At 40.3% G+C, this 12,267-nt stretch overlaps 1 protein-coding gene across 2 annotated transcripts in view; it reads right to left on the bottom strand.

Annotated features, from left to right (window-relative positions):
• Positions 1-2,845, bottom strand: part of slc22a13b (solute carrier family 22 member 13b) — an 89,162-nt gene extending 86,317 nt beyond the window's left edge. Inside the window, exon 1 of one of the 2 annotated variants that reach the window (XM_031796927.1) lies at positions 2,374-2,845. In XM_031796927.1, coding sequence (XP_031652787.1) covers positions 2,374-2,754 — 381 coding nt within the window. In that variant the 5' untranslated portion in view covers positions 2,755-2,845. The remainder of the gene's footprint in view (positions 1-2,373) is intronic. The other variant, XM_031796926.1, reaches the window with a different exon arrangement.
• Positions 2,846-12,267: the final 9,422 nt, after the last annotated feature.

Here is a 12,267-nt window from a genome sequence, read left to right as displayed (position 1 = left end):
GTAGTCTAGACAGTACAGCCTGCCCTACACAGTACATGTAGTCTAGACAGTACAGCCTGCCCTACACAGTACATGTAGTCTAGACAGTACATGTAGTCTAGACAGTACAGCCTGCCCTACACAGTACATGTAGTCTAGACAGTACAGCCTGCCCTACACAGTACATGTAGTCTATACAGTACATGTAGTCTAGACAGTACAGCCTGCAAAACACTGTACATGTAGTCTAGACAGTACAGCCTGCCCTACACAGTACATGTAGTCTAGACAGTACAGCCTGCCCTACACAGTACATGTAGTCTATACAGTACATGTCATCTAGACAGTACATGTAGTCTAGACAGTACAGCCTGCCCTACACAGTACATGTAGTCTAGACAGTACAGCCTGCCCTACACAGTACATGTAGTCTATACAGTACATGTCGTCTAGACAGTACATGTAGTCTAGACAGTACAGCCTGCCCTACACAGTACATGTAGTCTCTCCAGTACGTTGTCTAGACAGTACAGCCTGCCCTACACAGTACATGTAGTCTATACAGTACATGTAGTCTAGACAGTACAGCCTGCCCTACACAGTACATGTAGTCTATACAGTACATGTTGTCTAGACAGTACAGCCTGCCCTACACAGTACATGTAGTCTATACAGTACATGTAGTCTAGACAGTACAGCCTGCCCTACACAGTACATGTAGTCTAGACAGTACATGTTGTCTAGACAGTACATGTAGTCTAGACAGTACATGTAGTCTAGACAGTACATGTAGTCTAGACAGTACATGCTGGCCCAGTCGTTCTGTTATTAAACAACTATACAGTGCTGACTGACTAACGGACAAGACACACAGTCTGATTGGGAGGAACATTGATTTATGATGATGATTTAGGTCTGACAGAGACACGAAAACAGATGGCTGGCTGCCATCACTAAAGAAACAGCTGCCAAGTCTGATATCATTATTGAAACAGCTTCCAAGTCAAACATCATTAAGGAAACAGCTGCCAAGTCAAACATCATTAAGGAAACAGCTGCCAAGTCTAACATCATTAAGGAAACAGCTGCAAAGGCTAACATCATTATGGAAACAGCTGCCAAGTCTAACATCATTAAGGAAACAGCTGCCAAGTCTAACATCATTAAGGAAAAAGCTGCCAAGTCTGATATTATTATGGAAACAGCTGCCAAGTCTAGCATCATTATGGAAACAGCTGCCAAGTCTAACATCATTATAGAAACAGCTGCCAAGTCTAAAATCATTAAGGAAACAGCTGCCAAGTCTAGCATCATTATGGAAACAGCTGCCAAGTCAAACATCATTATGGAAACAGCTGCCAAGTCAAACATCATTATGGAAACAGCTGCCAAGTCTAAAATCATTAAGGAAACAGCTGCCAAGTCTGACGTCATTATGGAAACAGCTGCCAAATTAAATATCATTATGAAAAGAGCTGCCAAGTCCAACATCATTATGGAAACAGCTGCCAAATCTAACATCATTATGGAAACAACTGCCAAGTCTAAAATCATTAAGGAAACAGCTGCCAAGTCTGACGTCATTATGGAAACAGCTGCCAAGTCTAAAATCATTAAGGAAACAGCTGCCAAGTCTGACGTCATTATGGAAACAGCTGCCAAATCTAACATCATTATGGAAACAACTGCCAAGTCTAACATCATTATGGAAACAGCTGCCAAGTCTAGCATCATTATGGAAACAGCTGCCAAGTCAAACATCATTATGGAAACAGCTGCCAAGTCAAACATCATTATGGAAACAGCTGCCAAGTCTAAAATCATTAAGGAAACAGCTGCCAAGTCTGACGTCATTATGGAAACAGCTGCCAAATTAAATATCATTATGAAAAGAGCTGCCAAGTCCAACATCATTATGGAAACAGCTGCCAAATCTAACATCATTATGGAAACAACTGCCAAGTCTAACATCATTATGGAAACAGCTGCCAAGTCTAACATAATTAAGGAAACAGCTGCCAAGTCTAACATAATTAAGGAAACAGCCCACTGAGTCCAGTGCAGTCTGTCTGTCTGTCTGTGTGTCTGTCTGTTTGACAGAATAATAGAGGTAGTGTGGCATCACCAGATCACTGGAACTGGAATAAGAGAGGTAGTGTGGCATCACCAGATCACTGGTAGTGGAATAAGAGAGGTAGTGTGGCATCACCAGATCACTGGTAGTGGAATAAGAGAGGTAGTGTGGCATCACCAGATCACTGGTAGTGGAATAAGAGAGGTAGTGTGGCATCATTTGATTTACTCAAACTAGGGCATCAGACTGCAGGCTCAACAGATATTTAGTATCTCTACTGACCCATTGTCTGCCCCAACTACCCTATCCTACGACCCTACCTCAGTCACCAGGCTGGTGGTCCCTTGGGGAGCCTCATACTTCCATCCATCCCTGCAGGAGATGGTACTGTTTATCCCATACACTTCAATAGTCTGCAAGTCCAGATCCACCGGAGTGTACATCTTACAGGACTGGAACCCAGGGCCATCATCCAACGGTGGAAGGGTGAGGTTCAACAGCCTATCGTTGGTCAGGTTGGGTCCCTGCGTCCTGATCCAGTCTGTGTTACAGTGATGAGGGAAGTTCATCCCCGTAAACACCTGACAGAACATGTGGAACCCGTTGAAGATGTTCGGGAAGCATATCGCAGCCAACATTTGCTTCTGGAATGTTCCGAACTCCCCGACCGCTGTCAGTACCTGCCCGAACCTGGAGCTCATCTTCAGTCACAGGTGTTGGTGCAACACACAGGCTGGAAGTGTTCGATAGGAGATTGTTTGTCAAGTGGAGGTTTAACACCTTTCCATTGGTAGGAGGGCATTAGTGGGTAGATAAATTAATGTTTAATCTGTCATAACACACTCACAGGAGTGTTATCAGGTGTCACCCGGTCATCTGCGTGTGTAAAATAACTCCTTACTCTACAAACCTTTAGAAAATGAATAACTTCAATTCAATGCCTCAACAAAAAACTTAATTAGTTCAAGTTAATTGATCATCTAGTGCCTTTTACAGTCTATTTCATCCAGTTTTAGATGTTTCCCTTGTGCTTGTTTTTGCTTCCTTCAGCAGTCAGTGGGACTTTGTACCGAACGGAGAACGCAACTGCCAAATGGACCTTTAGACCTGCAGCAGATGTGTAGCCTGTTGCTCTGAGCCAGGAACCACGAGGACAAACATCTAGGACTGGGCTGTTCTAGGACTAGGCTGTTCTAGGACTGGGCGGAACAGAAACCATGAGTACAAACATCTAGGACTGGGCTGTTCTAGGTCTGGGCTGTTCTAGGACTGGGCTGGTCTAGGACTGGGCTGTTCTAGGTCTGTTCTAGCTCTGAGCTGTTCTAGGACGGGGCTGTTCTAGGTCTGGGCTGTTCTAGGACTGGGCTGTTCTAGGTCTGGGCTGTTTGAGGACTGGGCTGTTCTAGGACTGGGCGGGACAGGAACCATGAGGACAAACATCTAGGACTGGGCTGTTCTAGGACTGGGCTGTTCTAGGACTGGGAGGAGGGGGGCTATGAGCCCTGTTATGGGCTGAATCGTTTACCCTACATTCATGATGTGCAGAAAATTAACCATACATAGTGATGTGTAGATAATTCTCCATGCATAGTGATGTGTAGATAATTCTCCATACATAGTGATGTGTAGATAATTCTCCATACATAATGTGTAGATAATTCTCCATACATAATGTGTAGATTATTCTCCATACATAGTGATGTGTAGATAATTCTCCATACATAATGTGTAGATAATTCTCCATACATAATGTGTAGATAATTCTCCAAACATCATGTGTAGATAATTCTCAATACATAAAGGTGTGTAGATAATTCTCCATACATAATGTGTAGATAATTCTCCATACATAATGATGTGTAGATAATTCTCCATATATAATGTGTAGATAATTCTCCATACATAGAGATGTGTAGATAATTCTCCATACATAGTGATGTGTAGATAATTCTCCATACATAATGTGTAGATAATTCTCCATACATAATTATGTGTAGATAATTCTCCATACATAGTGATGTGTAGATAATTCTCCATACATAGTGATGTGTAGATAATTCTCCATACATAGTGATGTGTAGATAATTCTCCATGCATAGTGATGTGTAGATAATTCTCCATACATAATGTGTAGATAATTCTCCATACATAATGTGTAGATAATTCTCCATACATAATGTGTAGATAATTCTCCATACATAATGTGTAGATAATTCTCCATGCATAGTGATGTGTAGATAATTATCCATACATAATGTGTAGATAATTCTCCATACATAATGTGTAGATAATTCTCCATACATAATGTGTAGATAATTCTCCATGCATAGTGATGTGTAGATAATTCTCCATGCATAGTGATGTGTAGATAATTCTCCATACATAATGTGTAGATAATTCTCCATACATAATGTGTAGATAATTCTCCATACATAATGTGTAGATAATTCTCCATGCATAGTGAGGTGTAGATAATTCTCCTTACATAATTATGTGTAGATAAATCTCCATACATAATGTGTAGATAGTTCTCCATACATAATAATGTGTAGATAATTCTCCCTAAATCATGTGTAGATAATTCTCCATACATAGTAATGTGTAGATAATTCTCCATACATAATGATGTGTAGATAATTCTCCATATATAATGTGTAGATAATTCTCCATACATAGAGATGTGTAGATAATTCTCCATACATAGTGATGTGTAGATAATTCTCCATACATAATGTGTAGATAATTCTCCATACATAATTATGTGTAGATAATTCTCCATACATAGTGATGTGTAGATAATTCTCCATACATAATGTGTAGATAATTCTCCATAAATCATGTGTAGATAATTCTCCATACATAGTGATGTGTAGATAATTCTCCATACATAATGTTTAGATAATTCTCCATACAGAGTGATGTGTGGATAATTCTCCATACATAATGATGTGTAGATAATTCTCCATACATAATGATGTGTAGATAATTCTCCATACACAGTGATGTGTAGATAATTCTCCATACATAATGATGTTTAGATAATTCTCCATACATAGTGATGTGTAGATAATTCTCCATACATAATGTGTAGAAAATTCTCCATACATAGTGATGTGTAGATAATTCTCCATACATGATGTGTAGATAATTCTAAAAAAAATCATGTGTAGATCATTCTCAATACATAATGGTGTGTAGATAATTGTCCATACATAATGTGTAGATAATTCTCCATACATAATGATGTGTAGATAATTCTCCATATATAATGTGTAGATAATTCTCCATACATATTGATGTGTAGATAATTCTCCATACATAGTGATGTGTAGATAATTATCCATACATAATGTGTAGATAATTCTCCATACATAATGTGTAGATAATTCTCCAAACATCATGTGTAGATAATTCTCAATACATAATGGTGTGTAGATAATTCTCCATACATAATGTGTAGATAACTCTCCATACATAATGATGTGTAGACAATTCTCCATACGTAGTGTAGATTATATATAACTTTTGTTTTGTAAGGTATTTTTAGTGAGCATTTTGTAAGGTTTGTAAGTAAGTAATTTGTAAGGTTTGTAAGTAAGTCATTTGTAAGGTTTGTTAGTGAGTAAATTGTAAGGCTTGTTAGTGAGTAATATGTTAGGCCTTTTTTGTGAGTAATTTGTAAGGTTTGTTAGAGTAACTTGTAAGGCTTGCCAGTGAGTAATTTGTAAGGTTTATTAGAGTAACTTGTAAGGCTTGCCAGTGAGTAATTTGTAAGGTTTATTCATGAGTAATTTGTAAGGTTTGTTAGCGAGTCATTTGTAAGGTGTGTTAGTGAGTTTTCTTATTTTTTATTTTACCTTTATTTAACCAGGCAAGTCAGTTAAGAACAAATTCTTATTTTCAATGACGGCCTAGGAACAGTGGGTTAACTGCCTGTTCAGGGGCAGAACGACAGATTTGTACCTTGTCAGCTCCGGGATTTCAACTTGCAACTTGCAATTTGTAAGGTCTTTTTTGTGAGTAATTTGTAAGGTCTTTTTGTGAGTAATTTGTAAGGTCTTTTTGTGAGTAATTTGTAAGGTCTTTTTTGTGAGTAATTTGTAAGGTCTTTTTTGTAAGGTCTTTTTTGTGAGTAATTTGGAAGGTGTTTTGAGTCTAAGCTGTAGTGTAGGCTTATCTATGAAATAGCTTAGATAAAGGTCAAGGTTAACCACCATGGCATGGATGAGTTGTATATTATTAACCCTTTATTTACCAGGTAGGCCTAGATTTACACAGCCTCTTTTACTACAAAAAAACTGTGGGAGCGTTGCAGGGGAGAGGAGACAGGATGAATGAGCCAATTGGAAGCTGGGGATGATAAGGTGATCATAACCTAATGTACCAGGCATAAAATAAACCCCTGACACTAATGCAGAGTTCATAACCAAGTGGGGTGGTGGTAATTACCAGTTGTGAAGTAATAAATACCAGTTGGGATGCATTCACGTTTTGAACTCCTTGAGAAACACAGATTGGCTAATGGCCAACAAGCTGCATCAACCATAAACTAGAAGTACAGCTTGTAAACAAATAGTTTTTTTAAGTAATGTTTTGTTTTGCATATAACTTGCTTAAGGTAATTTCAATAGTAGGTGATATCAGAGTAGAGGCCCTGGACCCATTCTGAAATGGACCTGGGGCTTTCCCACCCGGACCTAATGTGCCTAAATAAACAAATAAATATAGAGAGATCTGTTCCGAATGGAACCGAGGACAAGTAGACCCGTTCCATATAGGCCTGGTCGGATTGTTCAATCCGAGTGAGGTAAGCAGCAGAAAGTCATTGTTTAAGCTACTTTATTATCCAGAGCTGATAAAGCGTGAGAGGAGGGAGAGAGAGGTGCCGCTCTAGCAGGAGGGGGAGGGAGCGAGTGACACAGGAGAGCAGGGAGGAGCTTAGCATTCTCTCAACCAGCTTCATGAGGTAGTCACCTGCAATGCATTTAAATTAACAGGTATGCCAGATCAGTCAATGTGGAACATTTTAAGAAATTTGAACATTTCTTCAAGTGCAGTCCCAAAAACCATCAAGTGCTATGATGAACCTGTCTCTCATGAGGACATCCTCATGCTCATCATGCTGCAGAGGATAAGTTCATTAGAGTTAATTGTCTCTCATGAGGACCGCCACAGGAAAGGAAGACCCAGAGTTACCTCTGCTGCAGAGGATTAGTTAATTAGAGTTAACTGCACCTCAGATTGCAGCCCAAATAAATGCTTCACAGAGTTCAAGTAACAGACACATCTCAACATCAACTGTTCAGAGGAGACTGTGGGAATCAGGCCTTCATGGTCGAATTGCTGCAAAGAAACCACTGCTAAAGGACACCAATAATAAGAAGAGACTTGCTTGGGCCAAGAAACACGAGCAATGGACATTGGACAGGTGGAAATCTGTCCTTTGGTCTGATGAGTCCAAATTTTAGATGTTCTGTTCCAACCGCCGTGTCTTTGTGAGACGCAGAGTAGGTGAACGGATGATCTCCGCATGTGTGGCTCCCACCGTGAAGCATGGAGGAGGAGGTGTGATGCTGCTTTTCTGGTGACACTGTCTGTGATTTATTTCAAATTCAAGGCACACAGCATTCTGCAGCGATATGCCATCCCATTTGGTTTGCGCTTAGTGGGACTATAATTTATTTTTTAACAGGACAATAACCCAAAACACACCTCCAGGCTGTGTAAGGGCTATTTGACCAAGGAGAGTGATTGAGTGCTGCATCAGATGACCTGGCCTCCACAATCACCTGACCTCAACCCAATTGAGATGGTTTGGGATGAGTTGGACCGCAGAGTTAAGGAAAAGTAGCAAACAAGTGCTCAGCATATGTGGGAACTCCTACAAGACTGTTGGAAAATCATTCCAGGTGAAGCTGGTTGAGAGAATGTCAAGAGTGTGCAAAGCTGTCATCAAGGCAAAGGGTGGCTACTTTGAAGAATCTAATATATATGTTGATTTGTTTAACACTTTTTTGGTTACTACATGATTCCAAATGTGTTATTTCATAGTTTTGATGTCTTCAGTATTATTCTAAAATTTAGAAAATAGTAAAAATAAAGAAAAACTCTCGAATTAGTGTGTCCAGGATTTTGACTGGTACTGTTTATCCAACGAGTCTCCAGCTTAACCAAAACATGGCCGCTTCTAGTCACCTTGATTGAATCCACCTTTCTCACTGCTTTCTTCACAGTCCTCGATATTACAAATGGATTTCCCAAATATATCTCCTTGTCCAAAAAACACAGTCCAATAAGAAATGCATTATTGGGTGTAACGGTTTTCTTTAGGTGCAGTAGAGTCAGACTAAAATGTGGCGTGGCTATTGCGAGCCATGTTTAATGATACAAAGTAAACACAAATCAAAATACAAAAACGGAACACGAAAACCGAAACAGCCTAATACTGGTGCAAAGTAACACATAGACAGAACAAGGAAATCACCCACAAAACCCAACACCAAACAGGCTACCTAAATATGGTTCCCAATCAGAGACAATGAAGAACACCTGCCTCTGATTGAGAACCATATCAGGCCAAACATAGAACTAGACAAACTAGACATGTAACATAGAATGCCCACTCAGCTCACACCCTGACCAACCAAAACATAGAAACATACAAAGCAAACTATGGTCAGGGTGTGACATTGGGCCGGTCCTCGTCTTCTACTACAACTTTTGCTCGTTTTGTTCCTTTCTTCATTATCACAATCTTCACTTGCCACACTTTCAGATTCAAGAGCAGTCACTATTTCCCCCCAGCTCAAGTTATCCTGCCTCTCTCCCGTCCTTAAAGGGTTCTCTGAAACCTGTGAAGCATGGGAGTGGGTAGATTTCCTCGTCCTTGATTTTGGAAATGTAAGAAATGTGACTGTTCCTGGTGCAAAAACAATGTTCTATCCCGAAGCTGGAGTAAATAACATTACTAAGCTGCTCCTGAATGTACTACACCAGGACATGGACATTGATTCTATCGTAGTCCATGTGGGTTTAATGACATTACTAAGCTGCTCCTGAATGTACTACACCAGGACATGGACATTGATTCTATCGTAGTCCATGTGGGTTTAATGACATTACTAAGCTGCTCCTGAATGTACTACACCAGGACATGGACATTGATTCTATCATAGTCCATGTGGGTTTTAATGACATTATGAAGGGCAGCTCTGAACAGTTGAAACTGGATTTCACAGAGCCGATTGACTATCTGCTAGACACTAATAAAAGACCCATCATATCTGGCCCTGTGCCATCTCTGAATCGTGGCATTGAATGCTTTAGCATGATTCTTTCTCTTCACAACTGGCTATGTGATTATTGCAGCTCAATGGGTGTAACTTTTGTTGACAATTTTGATACCTTTTGGAAACAGAACACTTTTAATAAGGAGGATGGGATCCACCCAAATCATGTGGGATCCTGGATCCTTTCACAGCACTATAAGGCTGTGTTGAGACAATGACTTATCAATGACTCAAGCCTAACTAATTTAATCTCTACCATTGTGTTGCTGAGTCATCATAATGCTTCAGGAAATGTACCAGGGGTGTTGGTAGACACAATGTAAGTAACCTAAGTTGTCTCTCTAACTGTTCTGAATGCTTCTGCTGATCCTACAGCTATTGTATGTAGCAATCATGTGCCTATGAACCAGATTTATGCTGTTAGAACTGAGGCGGTGTGCCCTAGTAGGAAGTCCACTGTTAAACTGAGGCGGTGTGCCCTAGTAGGAAGTCCACTGTTAAAACTGAGGCGGTGTGCCCTAGGAGGAAGTCCACTGTTAGAACTGAGAAAAGACACAAATGCCAATGGTGGAGGTGTTGCTGTTTATATTCAGAACCACATTTCTGTAAAACTTAGGAGGTTCTCGTGTTAAATACTGTTGAAGTAATATGGCTGCAGGTTCATCTGCCTCACCTAAAGCCCATTCTGGTGGGAAGCTGCTATAGACCACCAAGTGCTAACAGTCAGTATCTGGAAAATGTATGAAATGCTTGATAGTGTGTGTGATAAACAGAGGTATATTTTCTGGGTGATTTAAATATTGACTGGCTTTCATCAAGCTGCCCACTCAAGAAAAAGCTTCAGCGTCTCGGGTGGCGCAGTGGTTACTGCAGCCACTCTGGGTTTGCGCCCAGGCTCTGTCATAACCTGCCGCGACCGGGAGGTCCGTGGGGCGACGCACAATTGGCCTAGCGTCGTCCGGGTTAGGGAGGGCTTGGCCGGTAGGGATATCCTTGTCTCATCGCGCACCAGCAACTCCTGTGGCGGGCCGGGCGCAGTGCGGCATGGTTGGGTTGTGTATCGGAGGACGCATGACTTTCAACTTTCGTCTCTTCCGAGCCCCTACGGGAGTTGTAGCGATGAGACAAGATAGTAGCTACTAAACAATTGGATACCATGAAATTGGGGAGAAAAAGGGGTCAAATTCAAATCCATTTTAAAAATGTTAAAAGAAAAAGCTTCAAACGGTAACCAGTGCAACCTGGTTCACGTTATCAGTCAACCAACCAGGGTAGTTACAAACAGCATAGGAGTGAATCTAAGTGTGCGTTCTCTAATTCTCTCCTTCTCTCTTTCTTTCTCTCTCTCGGAGGACCTGAGCCCTAGGACCATGCCCCAGGACTACCTGACATGATGACTCCTTGCTGTCCCCAGTCCACCTGGCCATGCTGCTGTTCCAGTTTCAACTGACCTGAGCCCTAGGACCATGCCCCAGGACTACCTGACATGATGACTCCTTGCTGTCCCCAGTCCACCTGGCCATGCTGCTGCTCCAGTTTCAACTTCCACCTGACTGTGCTGCTGCTCCAGTTTCAACTGTTCTGCCTTATTATTATTCGAGCATGCTGGTCATTTATGAACATTTGAACATCTTGGCCATGTTCTGTTATAATCTCCACCCGGCACAGCCAGAAGAGGACTGGCCACCCCACATAGCCTGGTTCCTCTCTAGGTTTCTTCCTAGGTTTTGGCCTTTCTAGGGAGTTTTTCCTAGCCACCGTGCTTCTACACCTGCATTGCTTGCTGTTTGGGGTTTTAGGCTGGGTTTCTGTACAGCACTTTGAGATATCAGCTGATATACGAAGGGCTATATGAATAAATTTGATTTGATTTGAGTGAAATCATCAACATGCATTGATCACAACTTTAATAATGCTGCAGAAATTAGCTTGAAAGAAATATCCAGATCAATCGGATGTAGTGATCACAATATAGTAGCCATATCTAAGTTCCAAAGGATGGGCCTAATATAGTGTTTCAGAGGTCATACAAGAAGTTTTGTAGTGATTCATATGTTGATGATGTAAAGAATATTTGCTGGTCTGTGGTGAGTAATGAGGAGCAACCAGACGCTGCACTTGACACATTTATGAAATGTCTTATTCCAGTTACTAATAAGCACCCATTAAGAACATGACTAAACTGTTAAATCCCCGTGGATTGATGAGGAATTGAAAAATTGTATGGGTGAGAGGGATGAGGCAAAAGGAATGGCAAATAGGTCTGGTTGCACAAATGATTGGCAAATGTACTGCAAATTGAGAAATCGTGTGACAAATCTGAATAAAAATAATTAGAAACTACACCATGAAAACAAACATACAGTGGGGAGAACAAGTATTTGATACACTGCCGATTTTGCAGGTTTTCCTACTTACAAAGCATGTAGAGGTCTGTCATTTTTATCATAGGTACACTTCAACTGTGAGAGACGGAATCTAAAACAAAAATCCAGAAAATCACATTGTATGATTTTTAAGTAATTCATTTGCATTTTATTGCATCTATCATTAAATTGAAGACTTAGTTTTTATCAAAGATTCTCTGTAATTAGTATTACGCGATCAAACTAATTAATCATGTTACTGTAATTAACTAGGAAGTCGGGGCACCAAGGAAAATATTCAATTACATAATTATCATTTCCTAAAATAACTTTTCAGATATTTTTATATCTGATCCATAGTCTTCTCATTAATGGATTATTTACTTTACCTCACGTTAGTCTAATTCCAAACGTCGTAAATTGTTGGTTATCTGCACGAACCCAGTCTTCACTATGAGTCATCCATACATCAATTGTCTTAAATCATTTATTTATTACTAACTAAGTAATTCACAGAAATGCATAAACAAACAAACAAAGTCAATGTGGTTACAAGAAA

The sequence above is a fragment of the Oncorhynchus kisutch genome, linkage group LG18 (assembly GCF_002021735.2).
Source record: "Oncorhynchus kisutch isolate 150728-3 linkage group LG18, Okis_V2, whole genome shotgun sequence".
Taxonomy (NCBI): domain Eukaryota; kingdom Metazoa; phylum Chordata; class Actinopteri; order Salmoniformes; family Salmonidae; genus Oncorhynchus; species Oncorhynchus kisutch.
This window is presented reverse-complemented; position numbering and strand designations above follow the sequence as displayed.